Source organism: Rhinolophus hipposideros (genome assembly GCF_964194185.1).
Source record: "Rhinolophus hipposideros genome assembly, chromosome: 16".
Taxonomy (NCBI): domain Eukaryota; kingdom Metazoa; phylum Chordata; class Mammalia; order Chiroptera; family Rhinolophidae; genus Rhinolophus; species Rhinolophus hipposideros.
In genome coordinates, this window is record NC_138062.1 from 567,775 (window position 1) to 590,389 (window position 22,615).

The 22,615-nt window shown below is 47.5% G+C and overlaps 1 protein-coding gene across 6 annotated transcripts in view; it reads left to right on the forward strand.

Moving 5' to 3' along the window:
* The window catches only part of ANK2 (ankyrin 2), a 193,845-nt gene that overhangs the window by 26,859 nt on the left and 144,371 nt on the right, over positions 1–22,615 (forward strand). For all 6 annotated transcript variants that reach the window (XM_081075592.1, XM_081075593.1, XM_081075594.1 and 3 more), the window contains exon 2: positions 15,787–15,888. In XM_081075592.1, the coding sequence (XP_080931718.1) occupies positions 15,787–15,888 (102 nt within the window). The remainder of the gene's footprint in view (positions 1–15,786; positions 15,889–22,615) is intronic.

A 22,615-nucleotide genomic window follows, 5' to 3' on the forward strand; every position in this document is an offset into this window, starting at 1 on the left:
CTTTTTCTATAAGTTTTATTTAGAATTATTAATATTTTGCCCTTTATGTATAGATAAGTACAGCGGTAAGGCTTAAGTCAGTTTTCAGGAATGGTGCTGGGAGTAAGTAAACAAAAATAATTTCCCTTTGAGCAATATTATTCTATGTTCATATTTGAAATTCCATTTATGGGCTTATAAGTTTTTTTATAAGAAAGATAAAGCAAATCAGAATAACTTCCAGATATGTTGTATAGCTAAACACAGAAATTATACCCCTCAAAAGAAAATGAAGCTAAATATTACTTTGGCAGTACAATCATCATGGTAAAGCATTTAAAAAAATAGTGATGTAGAGTGGTTTTATAACTGTCGGTTCATTATTTGGAGATAATTATCGAAGGAGATAAGCCAAGGCTTCTGCCCCCAGGCACCTTGAGTCTGGTCTTGGACAGGGCGTGTGTCCACAGAGTGCGTGGGCTACGAGGCAGCAGACAGTCAAGTGCCGTGTGCGAGGGGAGATGGACCCTGGGAGACGCTGAGGAGGGGGCCACAGTGGGCCGGCATGTGAGGCCTGCCGGGGGACCGGCCAGCTGCCCTGGCCAGGACGCGGAAATGCTTCCATCCAGGCCATGAATTAGCTGCTTCATGAGCCTGGCAAGAGGCCTCTTGTCTGAGCTACCTGGAGCCCTCCCGGGGGTCCCCCAGCCCCAGACAGCTGGGGACTCTCGGGCTGTGACCATGAGCTCCTGAGCTGCACCTGTTGCAGAGTATGTTGACGCCCTTCTGCTAGGAGAGGAGCTGCCAACGGTAGCAGGTCTCAGGAGAGAGCAGCTTGGGCCCTGCTGGGAAGAAAGTACATGAGGGAAACATTTATTGAGCATCTGCTAGGCGCCAGGCACGGGGCCACCAGGGTGCGTAAGACGTGCAGCCTTCGCCTGAAGACATGCAGTCTGGGCGGGGTGGTCAAAGCAGGAGTCCCAGTGCCCTGACCACTGTGAGAACCACAGCCCTCAGGCTCGGGGTGGCAGGAGAGCCAACTCTGAAGCCTACGGGCCAATCACAGACTCAGTCTTGGGGACAGCAGTGACTTTAGGGTGAAGAACGCAGAAGGAGAAGAGGTGTGTCAGTACCAGGGAGGCAGTGTGCAAGTCCCACGGCCAAGCTCCGTGCACGCGGGTGGTACCGCAGACATCTGCATGCGAAGCGGGGGTCAGGTTGCCAGGACTCCAGACCCAATGCTGAGAGTGTGGCCTCTGTTGGGTGAGAGACCCGGTCGGCCTTTTGTGGGGCCACTCAGATGCAGTGAGGTCTGTGCATTGCAAGCTCCACTCTTTGCAGAGCCGAAAAGGTGCCAACCCCTAGCAGCTGCTCAGTACGTTCGTGTGAAAAATACGAATACATTAATGACTAGGAAGTCACCCAAGGCAGCAAGTCTAGTTGTGGGCGGTTCCAGCTGCAGGTGACCAGAGGCCATGGTGAAAGTTAAAGCGCTGACACAGGTACAAAAGACGGGCCTGAACACATGTGAGGAGCAAGGTGACTAAGAAGTCTTAGTGGTAACCTTGTGCCCCAAGTAGGAGTGGACCCTCCTGCACACTGCTGTGAATGGTAATGCATGGAACACGTTACTATGTAAAGTAATACACGTTTTCTGGAATGATTGTATACTCTCTATATCAAGTTATGCATAACATGCAATAGTTGCCTTTAAAGAAATTCCATGAAAGATTACATTGTGATAAGAGAAATAATTTAAGCAATCAGTATCTAATATTTTGATTATATTTTTCTTAAAATGAGGTTCATCCAAACCGCACTTAATTATTTATTTGAACTGTGTACTAATTTTTATTAGTCTTCTGCTACGTCTAATAAGATTAGTCCCACTGTACATGCTGGGCTTTTTCAAGGTCATATGTCCCACTGTAGGTAGGTGGCTTTTTCAAGGTCATGTGTGATGGAGCTGAGGCTGCTTTTGGAGAGAGCTGTCTTTTCACCCTTGTCTTGCTCCCTCCCACAGCATCTGCCGTAATTCTAACCCGTTTTCAGTTGCTGTTTTGGATTTAATTCGCTTTTGGCGAAACTTAAAATTTATTATGCCACAGGAAGTATCTACTGGTTCCTTCATTTTCACTTAAAGTTTTCTCCTTGAAACTGGGGAGCATATTATATCACATCGGATTGTCAGATTTTAAGTGTTTGACTTCTCAAAGCTTATATTAACATCATATTTGTGTGGGCTTCTGCGACTGTAATAAAACTTTTTGTACCTTCCTTTAAAATGTGCTTATAGAAGTAAAACTGTTAATGAGGATCACCTGATGTGAGCATTTTGCTGGCGTCTCCAAGGTCAGGAGCTGTGTACAGAAGCCACAGAGAGCAGCCAGGTGTTGGCCAGTAGAGGCTGCGAGCAGAAACAGTGCTGTTGATGAATTATAAATGTTGTGTCTGACATATTGTTTATTTTAAATTTGTTGTTTTCTCTCTACCTACCGCAGTTATCAATGAGCTACAAAAGCGAACGTTGAACTTTAATCTCATGTCCTTTCTGATACCATGGCAGCTTCCACACCCTCGTATAACAAATATTAAGTACACGCCATGGACTTAAAATTCAATCTTTAAGATTGATTGTTTGTCTAATGAAGGATTCTCACTTTATTAGGGAAAAATGCAAGGAATCAGGTCCCTCTAGGCAGAAATGACTAAAACCAGAGCTGAATCAGACTCCGTTTTTTTCTTCTTTAATATCATATCTTCCTAGGTTGTTGGGCTTCTGAAGGAAGTTAGTGAGAAAGCACCTCCTAAGACATCTAGCAAGACAGAAGTATACAGAAAATTTGTGACTCTTTCCATTTTGAAAACCATTGATTGTCATGTCTAATTGTCCCCCAGATTTACAAAAGGAAAGGAGCATTTTTCAGAAATAAGACTTTCACCAATTTTCCATTAGTAACTTGTCCATATATCTAGAATCCATCATTATTTCCTTTAAAAAATGGCTTATCATATTCAGCTTCTTTGGCATTCTTACACCATACATTTTGACCAGCTGAGTGACTGAGGATGACATCAGGGTTGTGTAATAAATACATAGAATGAAAGGTCTCGTTGGTCGCCATGTCAGCACCTCCCGAAGTGAACCACCCACATCAGAAGAATCACCTGGGGTGGATTGCTGAGCCCCACTCCAGACTTCCAGATTAGAATGTTGGGTGTGGGAACCAAGAACGTTTCTTTAACAAGACTAAGGTGATCTCTAAGTAACCCGTAGTGCACTGACGTGTGATAACTAGTGCTTTGTGTTCTAAGCGGCTACTTAACTGAGGAGACGTGCTGAACATGTAACGTCAGCACGTAAGGGCTAAGAGAATAAAAACCCTTCACATTGTAGCCAGCTGTTTTTAATCCAGGTTACTTCAGCTGATTGCCAGAATTCTATCTGGTGGCAATTAAAGAAAGCAAGAGCATGCAGGGAGCGGGGGCTGCTGCCCGCGCCGGCCTCCTGCAGCTCTCACACACTGTCTTAAAGCTGGAAACTGCTTGTATTGCCGGGACGTTTCAAAGCACAGCATCAGAGTAAACTGAAGCCCCGCTCTCAAAGCTGACAGTTTCTGTGCCATCTAATTTATCTCATGTGATCCTACACATTTTATAGACAAACTGAAGCTTATCTGAGTTCAGTAGTTTGCTCAAGGTACGTGGTAGAACAGGATCGAAAGGGTCGTTCCCAGCTCATTGTGTTATGTTGGCTTTTTTAAGGAAAGAAAAATGTAAAAAAGGAGATATTAGAAAAAGTTAAAAGTGCGTTGGAAGGTTTTTAACAATTGAAAAAAATTGCCCACTTGGAAAATTTCAAGTAAGATTGTCACTTGTGCCCCATACCAAAATAAATTTCAGGGAATTAAAAGTTAAATGAAAAAAAAAAGTAAGTTTTTTGAAAAGTAGAAGAAAATGAAGAGAAATATTTCATTGATTTGGGGGTTGGAAAGCCTAAAAGCAATGGAATAAAAATCTGAAAGTAGAAGTTTATACTTTTAATTTATAAAATTTAAGACTTCTAAAAGTCAAAAGATATATTAAACAGAAAACAAACAGAAAAATTTCCAACAAATATAACAAAATATTACTTGTCGATATGAAGTTCTTAAAAATAAAAAAGACATTTGAAACTCTAAAGGGACAAAAAATGTGGACAAGTCCGAGAAGACAGGAAATGTCATGGTCAGCCTGCACCCTTTGACACCCTATGTCACCGTCAGCAGTTTCAACAACGCACAGGATCAGGACAGGGAGAAAGGTTTAGGTCCAGGTCTTTTCAGTACAGCACTCACCAATAACGGACTGCGAAAGCACCCGCTGTGGAGTGATTAGGGAAGATAACAGTTGTGACCTCTCTGTAAACTGTTACATGGATTTAGAGCATCTTTCAAAGTTTTGAATGGTGTAGGCAAAGATTGGTAATGTTGCTGTTTAGAAGTAGAAGACAGAGTATTATTACCCCACTTTTCGTAAAAATATATATATATATATATGTACGAATATAGTGTATATGTGGAAAAATTTTAGAAGAAAATACATTAAAACATGCAGTTAAGTTTGAGTAACAGGATTATGGCTGCTGGCTGATTTTGTTTTCTTTTTATTTATTTTTTAAGTGTTCTACTATGAGAATATATACGTTTTTATTATGATCTCCCTACCTTTTTAAAGAGAAGACAGATTGTAAGGACTAAAACAGAGTAAATATAGAAAGGCATATAATTTTAGACAAATACTCTTATGGTGTGTATATTTGTCTTTCGGTTTCGTAACAAATTATTCACTTAATAGTCTGCACTTATCTAGCTTTATAGTTAATTTGCACGAGAGGACGATTCATGAGAACACTCACAACTTTTTTAGTGAAAGCATAGGAGTTAGTGCTGTCATTTCTTGTGGGCGGAGTCAGTGTTTATGTGTAAGTGGCAGATGTGGTGACCAATGAGAAGAGTCGTGAGAGGCCTCACCTGTCCCGGCAGGGGCCACGTGAACTCCACTCGGACATGTGTCACTGTGAGTGCTGAGGTCCACATGCAGGTCCACACGTAGGTTTCAGAGCTGGGAACAAGGTCTGTGCAGCTTTCCATGCTGTGCAGCTTGAAAAATGTTTTCTTTGCCTGATTATAGTGACAGTTATGACAGACATCGTTCTGGATTCAGTCATCGAGTATAACATGCGATACTATTTTTTAGTAATATAACTGTGTCCTAAAAAGTCACAGCTCTTGGGCAAGTGACGTTAAAGAATACAAATGTTGGCATTCTAGGGGTGGCCATGGCATACGAGTCAAACATGGGCCCTGCCCCTGGACCAGAAAGGGAACTGGGTGTCACGGAGATCAGGACGTGACCGCTGGGCCAGGGGTGTGGCCGTGTAGGTTTTCCCCAGAACAGAAAGCCACAGACGCTTCTCTGAGTCAGTCAACAGTGAGAAGGTGCTGGCACTTTGGGGGAACTGGCCTGATGGTTATGGGGGTGCTGCTGGTAGTGAGCGGTCTCAACTCTGGCATCAGTACCGACAATCCATGGACAGCAGACTTTGTCTCACCAAGCCTCAGTTTCCTCCTTTGGGTGGTTTGTGAGGACTAGATGAGAATATAAGTGTGTTTGACACCAGCAGTATTAGCCATCCACATTCCAGGAGGAAATGTGGGAAAGAAGTAGGAAAAGGACAAATGACGATTCATCCCTCAAGGGGCTGACGGTCGCGTTGAGGGCCCGGGCTGCTGCACACGTAGCGACGTGTGACTTGACAGGTGGCACGTAGAAGCCTGATGGGTGGGCGCTGGTCCATATTAATGAAGGACTGAAAAGCTCGCTTAGTGTGACTTCTGACAATTGTGTATCTGAAAATGGTGGAAAGAAGTGTAGTCAACCCAATCAAAACACAAGTGATGAGTCTCTTGCTCAGAATCATGGCCAGAGAGAGAGGCTTTATTTGGCTCAGGCTCAATCTCTGTAACGATTCCATGATTGGTGCTAAATTAACAGTGACCTCCAGGAAGGGCATTAGCGGCAGAGGAAACTCAGTCACTCACATGCCCCGCACTTCTCACATGTAGAGCTGGGGCCTGTCCAGCTGTGGGGACCCGCAGGGCCCCACTGTGCACCCGTGTCCTCGTCACTCCACGATCTGTGCTGCGTCCCCTTTCCAACACCACCGATCAGAAACGCCATGCTCTGCAGACCTTTCAGATGAAATTTTCAGCATCTCCTCTCCCAAGGTTTGCCTTCAGTTACTGAGACAGAGAAGCCTGCCTCCCAGCTCTTCGTCAGCGACCAGTTACAAGGTACCTGTGGTGTTAGTACTTAAGGAAAAGGTGGACATTTCAACTAAGTGAGCTTGAGTAGACGGACAAGGTCTTTTGGGCTACAGTTAACTACTGCTCTGCAAAAAATGTTCTAATGCTGTCTTTTTCTATGACCTAAAAATAATGTGTAGCAATTTTCTAAGTTTAATGTTTGAGCAGTTAAAGCTAGAATAACTTGTATTTATACCACCTGTTGTCAGTTTTGCCTAAAACTAAGATATAGAGGGTGCCAAAAAAAGTATACACATTTTAAGAAAGGAAAACACTGTATTAAAATTGTAATACTCAACACATACCGATAACAAAAGATGAATACAAGTCATGTGTGTACATTTTTTGGCACCCCCAGTATATGATAACTGTTCTTTCCAAGGGTTCATTATCATCGTAATCAGCTTTAGTGGCTGGTATGTTTCAGGCACTGACCACAGATTTGAAAAGTCTGACAATTATGAGACATGGTTCCTGCCTTCGAGTGAAGTTCTAATTTTGTTCTCTCTCTCTCCAGACACACACACACACACACACACATACACACACACACACCACACATATGACAGCTTAATTTCATGTCATCTTACAGGTAGATGTTTATGTAAGAGTGTAGAGGTGGAATTAAATAGATGGGTTCCCTAACAGAAGCGAGGTATATTTTATAGGCACAGTAATTCTAACGGAACACAGCCTCTCTCCTCTGAATCTTGGTCAGAATAATCTAAACATACCAGTGGTCTCTCTTGTTTAGAAAGTTCATTAGCCTTACTGTAATTACTGGAGATACTGAAATACATTGCTGTGTTACACGCACAGAAACATTGAGTAGTCAGTACTTCCTTTCTTCTTCGGATAATTTATGCAACAATAAAAGCATGTGCTTTGCTTTATACAAAGACTTTTTCTTTCTCCCCAGAGAAGAGCAAAATTATCGTTTCTTACTTTGAAGAAAGAGGATAGTAATGGTTCTACATATTTACTGTCAGTAAGATACCGGTTCTTTCTATATTGAATTTCTTTGCTGATGTCATGGTGGCCAGTTATCTGTCAGCCTCCAGTTAAAGGCACACGCTGCTGAGCGCCTGGCCTGTCTCATCGACCCCATTGCTACGGGCGGTGTCTGTCATGGCTCACATGGAGATGACAAGGACACAGGAGGCCGCCCTCACCCGTTTCTCCTCATTCATTCAGGCTTAGGAGGAGTTTGGCGTTATTTGGTTTTGTTGTGGATAGCTGATCCAGTTATAAAAGAGACTTTGAAAACTATTTTACTTTTAGCTAATGAGTTTCAGGTGGATTAATATAACAAGTATAAATTCTGCTAATCAAGACCTGACACCAAGATTTAAAATTCAGTGAGTCTGATAATTTACTGGATCTACCAAAATCTTCACTGACTCCTAGTGGCCTGTCTGCTTCATGGCCCCGTTTGGTCAGCTTCCCTTTGTTGACCTTCCTTTATTTTGTTTCATTTCCACCAATATGTCTCGACCTCCCCCTGGGCCGGGCTCTGGAGGGGCAGTGAGTGAGGCTGGAGAGCTGGGCCGGGAGGGCTTCCACAGAAGCTGTCTGAGAAAAGGACCCACTTCATATAAATTCCTGTGGGAGGCAGACGATGAAACAGCTGGGGGAGAAGGTCCGTTTGTCATGAAACCTGGCTGAAGCCTGAGTTTTCTTCTACAAGGGAACCAATGCTTCCGTGAGATGAGTTAGCCTGCTTTTGTTCCTACGTAGTCATGTTCAAACTGGGAGTTTGCTTACTTTTCCAAATTCTCTTCAGAGCTGATCCATGCTTTACCCACCACGTCAGTCATCTGTTTGAAAGCTCCTCAGAGGAAGTTTAGGTCTCGGAAAGGCAGGGACTGGAGGGGTCGTGGAGGGGTTGCTGGCTGATTGGCAACAGAGCGCGCTGTGCTGGAAACTTAGTGTTTGGTGGTGCAAGCGACGGGTGCGGATTGGTAGGGTTTTCCCACCACCGTGCGTTAGGTGCTGCAAGTTAATCACTTTGCTTTTCAAGCCAGTTTTCCATCCCGTCTTCCACATTTCGGTGTAAAATTACATAAGCTCTGTACCTTGCAGAGGGTCAGGCCTGAACAGCTCAGCCTCTTGACAACTGCAGTTCACAGCACACGGGTAAATTTAGAAAGTTGCAGCAGTCAGCAGTCACGGTCACGTCCACCCATGAGAAAGGGGTCGCTCAGCTGTGCCCTGGTCCAAGGGGCCCCGTCAGCTGCCTGGAGGCAGGATATCAGTATTCTGAGCTCAGGAGAAACTTCTTGTCCGGAATTCTGTTGTAGTCTCACTGATGTGTGCACATAGACATGCACACATATGCTCACAGTGCACACACATGCACACACATGCTCACAGTGCACACACAGGCATGCACACACGCACACACATGCTCACAGTGCACACACAGGCATACACACATATACACACATGCTTGCAGTGCACACACATGCTCACAGTGCACACACAGGCATGCACACACGCATACACACTCACAGTGCACACACAGGCATACACACATATACACACATGCTTGCAGTGCACACACATGCTCACAGTGCACACACAGGCATGCACACACATGCACACACGTACACACATGCTCACAGTGCACATACATGCACACACATGCTCACAGTGCACACAGGCATGCACACACATGCACACACATGCTCACAGTGCACACCCATGCAACTTGTGGGTTATTTCTAAAACATTCCAGTACGTCTAGTGTTCCGTCCTTGATTGCCCCCAAAGTTCACTTTATGACAAGATGGGGCTTCAAACTTGAGCTGCTAAGAGAATATTTTCAGATATGTGCTAGGTGACCATTATGGTCTTCTGGCAGAGCCTTCACGGTTAAGGAACAGCGAGTGTGTGTGCATCTGTGCTTTGCTTTGCCGCTGTTGGGCATTTATCATTTCCAAGAAAAACTGCAAGTGTACAACAAGTTCAGTGAGTGTCCTCTGCTGGGCTTAGCGCTTCCAGTCGTGCCCTGTGACTCCTCCCCCAGCTCTGTAAAGTACACTTAGGTCCTGATGAGGAGATTGCAACAGACTCAAGACCATCTACAGCCTGTGGTTGGCTGAATGTGCACTTAACTTACCCACAGTCCTGGAACAGACCCAAGGAATTATAGAAATGTCCCTTATTTCATGACACTCACATCAAGGTCTTCCCCTCAGGCTATTTTAACACATTTTCTTTATTTTGTATTGCTGTGAACGTGGATCTCAGGGTAGGCCGGTAACCACTGTGTTTTCACAAAGGGATCACTGCATTCTAAGAAAGTGTGAATTCCTTCAATTCCACAAAGAACGTGTGCTTTCCTTGGGGGAGGTCAGTCAGGCCTGCGTGGGGTCCACTGTGCCCCCGGCTGATGGAGCCGCTCGCTGGACACTGCCGGCCGGTCCACACTGCCAGCTGCTTCCCAAACCCCAGCGCACAAGCCCAATGTTGTTACTTTTATTATAGTTAAGGCTTTGTTTCCTGTTTCAGAATAGTGGAACTCAAAGCTATGAGAGAAATGTGCTAAGTCGCGTGCCAGGTGACTATTGTTTAAAGCTCCTTATTTACTTGGAAATGAAGTCAGAGGTCGACATGTGCCCCTAACCCAACCAGAGAGAAATCTGAGACCTGAAGACCGAGCCTGTTCTGTCACGCTCCCTGCGAATGATGGCAGTGAGCCGGTCCTCGCTGCCTGCTAAGTGCCGTGCTGGGGTCTTCCAGCTCAGCACGTCTGCCCCATCCTGCCAGCATGAGGACCAGATTTCTGAGCACCCGCTGTACCCAGGCCAAACTGTCTGTGCCTACGTCACCTGTATGTCACTTGTCCATCACCTGCTGAGTTACAAACACACAGGATGTGGTTGCACTCACTTAATGGGGAGCCAGCAGGTGACCTGCTACAAGCTTCCATTTTCCTCGTTAGGTTATTGTTGAAACATAAGCACAGAATTTTACAAATCTGTAGCCAGGGTTTGGGGGAAGCCTTCCCTCGGGAGATAAGGGGGCTCTCTGAATGCATGTTCCCCCACATACCACACACATCTGGCTGAGAAAGTACTCTGTTTGTCTAATCTTCAGGTACAAAAAACGTACAGAACTGTGTCGAGGAGAAATTAAGGGACGTTTTTTCTCTCTTGGCTTGAGATACCCCCTGGGGTGGTGAAGGGGACGCGTTAAATGACATCGTCTGCTGCAGATCACACTCAGTGGGGCTCAGTGACTGAGTCCCTGAAAGAGGCAGGCCTGATGGGTGTGAGTGTGATGCTATTAGGACTCGCGAGTCTGAGGGAAGCAGTGGTGAAGCACACAGAGGTGGGCTGCTCTTGGGTTTATCTGAGATGTTCCCAGAGAGTTGCTGTTGCCTCATTTTCTCCTGGTGAAACCAGGAGACAAGTCTGCTTTGAAAGCCCACTCCCCCTACTTACACTGAACTGTGCCACTCTGAGCGGGAAGCAGCCTGGTAAAAACTGCTGCGTGTGTCAGCATAAGCCCCTGAGTCCCCTTGCATCTTGTGATGGAGGAGACGAGCCTGACTCAGGGCTGCTTATCCTAAGCTCTCGTGTGCACAGCTTCATCCCAGATTGGCCTGGTTGTAGAGCAGCTAGTGCATGTGTGGAAATACGTGGGGGAAATACTAGTTTCACGCAGGCCTGTACTTTGACTGTGGATACATAAACTTCTAAGTCTCGTTTTAATTTTGTTTTGGGACAACTTTATAATAATACTTTCACTTGTTTGCATTTGCAAAACACATTTATGATGCATTTTCTCACTTGGGGAAAACTGAGTCTCTTAATGGGGTTCTAGAAGAACCCACCGTCCAGGGCAGCCTGCTGTGACTCAGTGACGATGAGGTCCCTGGTAGGGCCGCTTACCTGGTGCTCTCCCCTGCATGTGGCCCAGCCTGAACACTGGGGGGACACCCTGCTAAAACTCTCCGGATTGGCTGTAAGCCTTCACTTGCTTCTACTTTGTAGAAATTTGATTCAGAACAGAGAAAAGCAGTTATGAAAACTTGTGGTTATGTAACAGCAGAAGCTCCCTGGATGTCTCGCCCAGCCCCTGAGATGGTGCTGAGAGCGTGTGCGGGGTACCCCTCAGGGAGGCCTGTAGCCCCTCCAGCTTCCACCGTGGGGTCTCACGGCGTTCCCCCCTCCCTCCCGCCCTGCCTGCTCCTGGCACCCTTCTGCAGAGGAGCCATGGAGCGAGTTTGATGTGATTAAACAAGAGGACAGTTATCTGGCTCGTTGACACTGTGTGTACCACCTCTTTCCTCATCCCAGATGCATTTGTTTCTAAGTCGTCTCCAGCCACCTCCTGCTTTTCCTGGATAGTAAATGGCTGATGATGACAGGGATGTCAGCCAGGAACTCTGCCCGCCCGAGGCGCTGTGCTAAGCACGTGCTGTGACGTAGAGCAGACCCGTGGACCAGGGCATGTGGTGGTTCCACACACAGAACAAAGCTGCGGCTCGGGTGTTGCAGCTCAGGTGTGTGCAGCCAGACCTGCTGCGAAGCGGTGCCGGGAGAGGAGAGTCAGAGGGGACAAACTTGGAGCCTGGCAAACACGAGTCAGGCCTGGGATCTCACTGAGCAGTGGTGTGACCTCGGAGACCCAACCCCTTTCCTCCCCTGTTAAATGGGCATAAGAATTGTTCCTTCATCGCGGTGTCACATGAGTGCTGAGGTGCCTGGGACACCCTTGTGGCTCTGTGCCCACCTTGGACACTCAGCACACGTCCCCTTCTGGAATTCTGAAGCCTCATGCACGAGATGGAAGCGCTTTCTAGGCACAATCTTTTTTTTTTTTTCCTTTTTTATTTTTTGTTAGTTTCAGGTGTACAAGACAAGGTAATACTTAGACGTTCATCATTTATATCCCTCACACTGTGAACCCCCCTCCCCCCACCCACCATCCCTCCCACCTCACACCCAGCCATCACATCACACACATAAAATTATAGTTGGCATTCATTAATGTTTAGCTTCTGGTGCACAACGCCACGATCAGACATCCACAGCATCCCTGAGGTGGTCTCCCAAATAGGACGCATGTCCATCGGATACCCAACAAAACCCCTACAACATTATTGAATAAGTTTCCCAAATTAATTTCCAGAAAACCCTGAGGCCATCTTGCGGCCAACAGCCGCCTCCCAATCCCTTCACCTTTCCCCTTATCCCCATCACCACCCCCACCCCCGCCCATCTAACAACTCTCGGTTTTTTCTTTTCATCCCCAAAACTGTTTCTGATTAGTTCATTCACATAGTCTTTTCTTTAGATTCCATATATAAGTGAGATCATATGGTACTTGTCTTTCTCTTTCTGACTTATTTCACTTAACATAATGCTCTCTAGATCCATCCATGTTGCTGCAAATGATAAGATTTCTTTCTTCTTTATGGCTGCGTAATACTCCATTGTATAAATGTACCACAGCTTCTTAATCCAGTCATCTACCGATGGGCATTTCGGTTGTTCACATATCTTGGCTATTGTGTCTAGTCCTGCAATAAACATAGGAGTGCATACAGATTTTTGAATTGGAGTTTTGGATTTCTCCGGGTAGATGCCTAGGAGTGGAATTACTGGATCATAGGGTAGTTCCATTTTCAGATTCCTGACATACCTCCATACTGTTTTCCATAGTGGCTGCACTAATCTGCAGTCCCACCAACAGTGCACTAGCGTTCCCTTTTCTCCACATCCGCGCCAGCATTTGTTGTTTGTTGATTTATTGATAATAGCCATTTTGACTGGAGTGAGGTGGTATCTCATTGTGGTTTTTATTTGCATTTCTCTGATGGTTAGTGAGGTTGAGCATTTCTTCATATGTCTGTTTGCCATCTGTATGTCCTTTTTAGAAAAAATGTCTCCTCAAGTCCTCTGCCCATTTTTTAATTGGGTTGTTTGTTTTTTTGGAGTTGAGTTGAGTAAGTTTTTTATAGATTTGTGATATTAATCCCTTATCAGATATCATTGGCAAATATCTTTTCCCATTCAGTAGGATCCCTTTTTGTTTTATTGATGGTTTCCTTTGCTGTGAAAAAACTTTTTAGTTTGATGTAATCCCACATGTTTATTTTTTTCTCTTACTTCCCTCGCGCGAGGGGATATATCAGTGAAAATCTTACTCCGGGTAATGTCCATGAAGTTTCTTCCTATATTTTCTTCTAGATATTTTATGGTTTCAGATCTTACATTTAAGTCTTTAAGCCATTTTGAATTTATTTTTGTATATGGTGTAAGGAGGTGGTCCAGCTTCATTTTCTTGCATGTGTCCGTCCAGGTTTCCCAACACCACTTATTGAACAGACTGTCTTTACCCCATTGTACATTCTTGCTTCCATTGTCATAGATTAGATGGGCATATAGGCATGGATTTACTTCTGGACTCTCTATTCTGTTCCATTGATCTATGTGTCTATTTTTATGCCAGTACCATGCTGTTTTGATTACTGTAGCCTTGTAGTATAGTTTGAAATCAGGTATCGTTATACCTCCCACTTTGTTCTTATTTCTCAAGATTGCTGAGGCTATCCGGGGTCTTTTATGGCCCATATAAATTTTAGGATTATATGTTCTATTTCTGTGAAAAACGTCGTTGGTAGTTTGATAGGAATTGCGTTGAATGTGTATATTTAAGGCACAATCTTTTAAACAGTTTCTGAATTTATTTTTAAAATATCGTCGACATACAATATTATATTAGTGTCAGTGATTAGACAGTTTTACACAGTACATTTATTTTGAAAACTACATGGGAAATAATATTGTCATACTTTCTATCGTGACCTCCAATTATTTAATTTTTGTTCTTTTAAATCACGTTTCCCGTGAGATGCTGGCACCGCATAACGCCTAGGATTACGGCTCACCTCTCAGTGCTGTGGCCAGAGGCCTGGAGGCGGGAAATCTCCCCCGGCTTCAGAAGTGGCCGCACCGGACACTGGTTTCCCAGACCAGGCACTGGAGCACGTGTCACAGGTCGTCACCGCGACACTGCGTAGGCTGGCAGGGGCGGCGGCCCGGGGTGGACTCTGGTCCGGTGACCATGCCGGTCGGCTCGGGAGCGCCGGCCTGTGACCCGGGCGCAGCGACGGCCGTCGCCCCTCCCGACCCTGCCTGGGTCCCCTCTGACTGGTGTTGGAGTAAATGTGGGCCGCCCCGTGCGCACCGAGCCCGGACGTCAGGCCCCAGAGGAGTGTCCTGCGGTTCTGTCCCGTCACCAGGAGGGGCCCGGGCCCCGCCGTGTGCGTCTTGTAGCCGCTGGGAGGGCGCTGGGCGGGTGGCCGGAGCCCACGCACGGGACGGGTGGCCGCAGCCCATGGCACGGGACGCGTGGCCGGAGCCCACGCACGAGGGACGGGTGGCCGCAGCCCATGGCACGGGACGCGTGGCCGGAGCCCACGCACGGGACAGGTGGCCGCAGCCCACGCACGAGGGGCGGGTGGCCGCAGCCCATGGCACGGGACGCGTGGCCGGAGCCCACGCACGAGGGGCGGGTGGCTGCAGCCCATGGCACGGGACGCGTGGCCGGAGCCCACGCACGAGGGGCGGGTGGCCGCAGCCCACGCACGGGACGGGTGGCCGCAGCCCACGCACGAGGGGCGGGTGGCCGCAGCCCACGCACGAGGGGCGGGTGGCCGCAGCCCACGCGCGTGCCGGGAGGTGCGCGACGTGGCCTTGGATTCCCGGCTCCGCTGTAGTCAGGCAGTGGCCGCAGGACAGTCACAGCTTTGTGCGTGTCCGTGGGTGTGGCCTCGGAGAGCAAGCGCGAGGCGGGGGACGGGGGCGGGGGCGCAGCCCCCACGGGGCTTCTTGTGCGGAAATACCAGGGTTTCCCCAGGACGGGATTGGAGAGCCGTGGACTTGAAGCGCCGTCCCCACCCAGAGCATCGTCGTCCCCAGCGACCAGCCTGGCCTTATGTAGCCGCTTCCGCTGATGTGATTTTGTTTTTCCAAAGTCCCCGGGCGCGCAGCGTCGCATGGGCCCGGGCGCCCGGCCAGGCGGTCCCTGGGGGCGCTGCTGGCCTGGTGAGGAGCGCGGGTGACTGCCGGCGACCCTTGCCAGCGGCCCCCAGACCCCGAAAACCACACAGAAGACGCCCGGTTCCTCTGTGGCTTGACTTTTCTGGTTGAACGTGACATTAGGCTCAGTGCCGTCACCAGGGTCCTGGCGCTAAACTGACCAGTCGTGGTGCATTCGGGGGTAAGTTCCTCTTCAGACGTGGCTGAGATTCAGGATAAAGCAGTGACAGTGCTGTCATCGCGGCGGGTCCCAGGGTCGCCTGTGTCCCAGCTCTCTGCAGACGCCGGGGTCGCGGCCTCGCCCAGACGGCCGCTCGGGGCCGTAGACTCGGCCGAAGCAGCCTGTCCCCGTGTCACGTGTGCGTGTCGTGTCCGAGCTCACTGACCGCCTTCTCTCTTCCCAGTCCGACAGCAGCGCCAGCTTCCTCCGCGCGGCCAGAGCCGGCAACCTGGACAAGGTCGTGGAGTACCTGAAGGGCGGCGTGGACATCAACACCTGCAACCAGGTAGGTGGGCAGCTCCCGCAGGCCGGGCCGCAGCCTGCCTGGGCCCGCCCGCTCCTGCTGCGTTCACCGAAACGGGTCAGTCCGCTTGCGCCCCCTCCCCGCTTCGCAAGCCGCGACCTTGGCACTGACAGCCGGTTCGCCGGCAAAGCAGCGGCCGAGCCAGCAAGTGTGTCCCTTCCGTCTGCGAGGACCTGGCCACGTGGCTGGCGTGAGAAGCGCGCTTTTCAGCTGTTGGCGTCTGCTGGTTACCCAGACTCTGGCTTCTGTTCTTCTCTGCCTTGTGACTTTAAACTCATGGTAACTGTTACGGCTTGGAAGAGAGAACGAAGAGAATCTAAAAAAAATCTCCCCTTTCCCCCAATTTGTTTTAAAATATGAATTATACTGAGAAGAGGTTGAAACTATTGCCGGAAACGAAGTATTTGAATTCCTCATTCATCACATCAACTTGATAAGGCTTTAGACAGAAACACCCATTTCTGATGCTATTTGGTCCCAGGGATGCTGAGAGTTTTGTGCTATTTTAGACTAAGATTATTATGTCTTGAATTTAAGTTTCCAGTGGGCTCCAGTGTTCACCTCACTGTGCCCGACGTGGGTGACACGCTCTGTAGGTGTGTGCGCGTGTGTGTGCCTGACGGAGCTGACCCGGGAGTGACCGTTCCGGGGAGGCGTGCTCCTCTGACGTCGTAACCCACCACGTGCACAGGCACCGTCACTGTTCCCATGGGTGTGTGGGGGGTCACCGGGGACACTCGGCCACTGCCTTGGCTGTGCATGTAACGTCCTCTGTCTCTGACCCAGGAGACTCATGTCTCCACCAGCTTCGTGAAGCAGTAACAGTTGGGCTTTTCAGTTCATAGATGAGATGAAATCCCAGCTCTTACACACTGCTTGTCACTGACCTGGAAAAGGCCAAATTCCTTTACTCCTGTAGTAAATATACAAGACCTTCATATTCTACATCTACATTTCTTATCCCTCTGATTTCCCATTGTGAATCTTTTTGTTTGATATGTTTTTAGTGTGCCTTTGAACAAATGATTTGAACTTTGAGTATATCAGCTAATTTACTAGACAAAGGATATCCAAATTCCCCCATGGATGTATGAGCTTCTTCCAGAAACATCTATGAGATTGAATATGAAATAGTGTATAATTTTATCATGTTTATCTTAAAGATTTTCAAAATGTATATTAAAACTATTCCCATGATTTTAATATCAGTTCATTAACTTTCTACATTTGCAATATCCAGAGACTGGGCAATGAAACTATCAGTTCATTTAGATGAAATTATAAATAATGCCAAAAGGGAACCTAGTGAAAAACCTCAAACCAAGTTGACTTTACCCTAAAGTACAACATGATATTTAATTGTATGACAGAGCTTAGGGTGTTTTTAGAAAAATAATCTCTCGGCAGCAAATCTTCAACTCTATTTGCTGTACAGGCCAACCTAACTTCTTGATTTACCTCAAAAAGTTTTGAGCAGCCTGACATGTTTCCTTGTAGTCGCCAATGTTACTCTGAAAGGGAAGAACATTTATGTTTGTGAGAAGGCAACACAATGCCACGAAACCACACAGAATTTAGGGACCAAAGGTTCAAGTTTAAGTTCTGTCTCCACTTTCATCAAGTCATTTTAGTTCAGAAAGGGACATTTTTCTAATGTCTCACACAAGGTATTATTATATGTAGTAGTATTATTGCATCTAATCTTATATCGCTGAGTTGCAATGTAAATTGTCATGACCTATTAAAGGGCTTTCTAAGCTGTACATGTTCTAACTATGATTACTGCATGTAATCAAGAGTCAGAGAAATTAGAATTGACCTTCACACAAAATACGAGATTGACGCTTCTCAATCTCCTAGATTTCCTAGGTATACAGTAAATGCTGTCTGCTGTTGGCTCATTACTATTGCTATTGTACATTAAGTAGAGATTAGGGACATAAAGTGACTAATGTTAGCTAATTAGCTAGATGTGCTTTGTTCTGGGGGCTTCACGTGTGATGTTTCGTCAGTCAGCAGAGACCAGAGCTATGAGGGAGGCATTTGCACGGCTTTACAAATGCAGAAACTGAGCCCACCAGGGGTTAAGTAAGGTCCCCAGGGTCTCTGGTTCCATCTGTCCCAGTGTCCCAGGCCTTTCTATGGTAGGACATGTTCCTGAGATGTTTGGACCTGCCCTTCAGAATGTACAGTGGTGACAGCCTTTATCTGGAGCTCAAATCTTATTTTTCATCTTCTACTAATAATATGAAAAGACCTTGGCCATCCTTAGGTTAGAGTAACAGGTGGTTAAAGGAAATTTGAAGTCAAAGAGTACCATTACCAGAACGACTACCAGAATGCAAATAAATTTTAGAGCAGAAAACAATTTCCAAACACCAGAGGGTGAGAGATAACCCCTCTCTCGCCCCCGCGGAAGTGTTGCTATTTCTGTAGATGCCGAAGCTCCCAGCCAGCGGCTTGTGGGAGGAGACCGCCCTCTGCTTTGCCTGTGGGTGACTTCTGGGGAGCACTCGTAACCTAGAAACCAGGACTTTCTGTACCGTTTCTTTCTCAATGAAAGGCAATCTTGGCTGCACCAGCGGCCCCAAAATATCACATGTGTTGTTTGCTGAGATTCCTTAAACTGGAATTTGGATGAAAATTTTTTTCTGTCTAAAATTGACTCATAACTACGATGGAAATGTTGAAATTTAATCCAAAAATACCATTTGATTTCTAATCAATTAACGGATATGGGGAAAATTCATAAATTTGCCACAAGACAATATTCTTTAATGAAAACCTTCATTTTCATTTTTCTTTTCACATGGTTACAAATCTGTCATATTTTATTTTCTTTAACAGATTAAGCTACTCAATTATTTATCTTGTTGCCTCTCACACATCCAGAAGAGAGAATAAATCTTAGCATTTGCTCCCTGTTTTTGAAACCCATAGAGTGTTGCTCGTCTTATTTATTCAGTACTTGTTTATAATCCAACAATGTTACAGATGAGATAACATCCAGGCATTAAATAGAGACTCTGTAGCTTTTTCACTAAAAATTTGTAGCCAGGCACCAGTCGGTAAAAGTGTCGTCAGGTTCAGATAATTTCCCCATGTATAAAGTGTACTGGTTCCACTGCAGTGACATCATAATGAAGGTATCACTTGTCGTTTATTGGACGTGATCCTAGATATGACACCAAAGGTTAGCAGTTCTTCAAGCGTCCTGGTTGTCGGTGCTGACCTTGTACCACTGAGGCAGGAGCAGAGGTGTACAGTTACCAGTTAGATCCGGTTTCCTTCTCAAAAGCAGAAGGCAGGTCAAAGTACCCTTTTCAAAATAGCATTAATGTTCCTGAAATACCAGGCCTCTGCCCACAAGCAGGCCCACACAGCAGTGGCTGGCACATGCTCCCAGTTATGGCTCAGACCACAGAGCTTTTTCAGCAGTCACGTGAACAACGGTGCTGGGATTCAGGTTCTCCCTGAGTCTACTTACCAGCCCTGCGATCCTGGCAGTCAGCTTCTCCAGGACTCAGTTTCCTCTGCTGTAAGGGGGTGGTCGTCCTAGTGCTGAGGCCAGGGTGAGGAGATGTTTGCAAAAGTTCAGCAGAGCAGGCATTCAGGCTGTACTGCAAATGAAAATCCTGTAACAATGTCATCTTTTTATGTTCATTCTTGACCCAAGCCTTAGTTAGCAAAAGCTCTGGTTCTCTCGGAGGACGGACACTAGCGGTGTGGTCAGAGCCTGTCGTCAGTTTGCTGACAGTTACTGCTTATCTGGGTTACATTAGACCAACATCTTGTTTAGAAATGCCTGACCCTCTCTTCCGTTAGCGTGGGACCTTAGGCGACATAAAAGGATAGGTGAGAACTGAATCCATGGAATTAATGGAATGTGGGGTGCGCTGTACACAGCTTCCTACGGGGTTAAGTGAGGCACAAGTACGTGTGCAAATCCTGCAGTCAGACGCGTGTGTTCATCAGTGCCCTCATGTAGAGAAACGCGGGAGGTGCCAGGGTCTGCCTCTGGCTGCGTGCACCATTCTGCTTGGGGTTCCGTGTTCTTCCCTAAGTTTCTGCCGTGCACTGGTACCCGTCCTCGGTCTGTCCTGACTGGTGCCCACTCAGCCCAAGGCGACTCACATCGGCCTCACGTGCTGAGCACTTAGAGTTTTCGGTTTGGGGGTGACAGTTGTTCTGGGTCCAGTAATTCCCAGAGCCTTCTGGGGGTTTCTCGTCCATAGTGCTCACAAGTGTGGTCTTGATTTGTACCTGCACAGATTTATGAAGGTGTTTGAAATGTAACTCTTATTTCATTTAAAGTGCCAGGAGCAGTTCATGCAAATTATTTATGTGACCGTCTTAAGTACTTTGGATGGGAACAGACACATGTTCTGGGAACTTTCTTGAACACCCTGTTTCTATGACTGAAAGACGTGGGCTTCGCACACAACTCCCAGGCCACCTCTGGGTTCTAGGCACCTTCTTTGTGGCACTTATTCCTCTGCGATGAGCGTTCCCTGAGAGGCAAGCACTGTCCTGGGTGTAGGGGAGGGAGGCACCAACCTGCCGTCACACAGCTGCAGTCCGCAACTGAGGGCATAGCCCATCCCCCGGAAGAGGTGCATATGAGGGGGAAATACAGCGGGGACAGGGCAGAGGGCAGGGCATCATTTGGGATAGGATGGCGGTCACGGCAGCCCTGAAGGGTTGCGCTCCTCCAGGGGCCCGAGCAGGCAGCATGGTGATGGAGGGAGAAGGCCAGGCCAGACGCAGCAGCCCTGGCCCTTCTTGGGGAGCCCGGGAACCACTGCTGCTTCACAAGCCCTGGCTGAGTGGGCCGGAGGCGGTCAGAGACCTGCTTGCAGACTGAAGCTCCACTGTCTCCTCAGACCACAGGGCGGCAGGGCAGGGGAGGGACGCCCCTGGAGACCTGAGCTGAGAGACAAGGTGGGAGCAGCTGATTCCAGATTGTTCTGAAGCTGAGGCTCTGTTGATGCATTCAGTGTAGGATGAGAATGAGACAGGAGCCTGGGGGGAAGGCTGGAGTTGCAGGAGAGTATGAGATGGGGAGACTGCATGGCCAGCGGGTTTGGGGGCATCGCCACAAGGCTGGTTTTGAACATGTGAAGCTTGATCGTCTGTTTGATATCCAAGGCATTGTGTAGGCAGCTGGGGATCTGAGTCTGAGGTTCAAAGGAGAGGTTGTGGCCCCAGGTATGTACTTCTTAAAACCATGGCACTGGATGAGGTCGCCAAAAGAGGGAATGTTTATGAAAAGTGAAGAGGTCCAGGGACTGAGCCTGGGGCACTCGACTTGTAGAGGGTGGGATGATGAGGAGGGTTGGGGGTCGGGGTCGTGGTTGAGGGCAGAGTGCTGAGAAGTGGGAAGGAAACGTGCAGTGTGGTGCCTGGAAGCCAAGTGGAAATGTGCTTTCTGGTGGAGCGAGTGATCAGCTGTGAAATGCGCCTGGTCAGTGAGCTGAGGGCCTGAGCAGTGGTTTTAGTCACGTGGTGTCCGCTGACTTGATACAGCGCTCAGGTGAGTGACAGGTGAAGGCCGGGCAGAGCTGGACCAGTAGCAGCTGCTACAAAGACACTTTCCACAAAAGGCAGAAGAAAACAGGGATGGCTGGAAGAGGAAGTGGGAGCGAGAGAAGCTTTTAAAAGTACGAAATAGCAGCATTTTTGTTTCACTGATGGAAACAAAGCAACAGAAGAGGGAAAACCCCTGATGCAGGAGAGAGAGGGAGAATTGTTGGGTGGCATCCTTGAGTGCACATGCGGGGCTTTGGCCTTTGTGAAACATGGCGCATTCAGGAAACGGAAGCGTTTATGGTAAAGGAACAGGGAGTAGGGTGGCTGTGCTGCTGGGAGCCGCCTGGGGATGGAAATTCTCTGTGATTGATTTTATTTTCTCAGTGAAATATGAGTCAAGGTCATTAACTGAGAGTGAAGATGGGAGAGGAGGTGATGGAGATTGGCGACAGACGAGTGTGAGATGGTCACCTAGGACAGTGAGAGAGTGACTCAGGGTGACAGAGTGTGATTGGCATTAAGGCCCAAGGATCTTGGCCAGCTAGCCGTGTGTTCTGCAGCCACTTTCAGGCCTGGGTCATGTGGAGTTACATACCCAAGACTGTGGCATCGCTAAGCATGTGTCGTGCAGCTAACAAAGGGTAAGCAAACAAGGGTGCCTGCAAGGGAATGAATGGAATGATGGTAACAAGCGTGCAGGGGTTTCGGCTGAGTGAGGAGACAGGTGGGCACCAAGAAAGGTGAACAGATGCTGGGTGTCGGGCTGCGGGATTGCTGAGTGAGGTCAGAACATTGGCAGGAGTAGGTGGTCATCCAAGGGTTGGATGTGGGAAATTGTGATCCTGGAGGGAGCTTATGTTACTAGAAATGACAAGGTCCAGAGTGCGACCCCGGAAGTGAGGAGCAGAGGAAGAGAAAAAGGAAAAATCCACGGCAGACAAGTCAGGAACCTGAAAGTTGGGAGTTTGGGGAAAAATCACCTTTGTATATGTTAGAGGAACTTGCAATGAACTAGAATCTAAAATCTTCCAGGGGTCAGGGATGGGATCTAAAATGTACAGGTTGATGACATCTGGAGGCTTATGAGAAGGAAGGATTCAGCCAGTATTACCAAGAGGAAGAATTCTCATTTGTCCTGTTGTCATTCTTCTTTGCATCACAGCAGTCGTCTAAAAGGGGA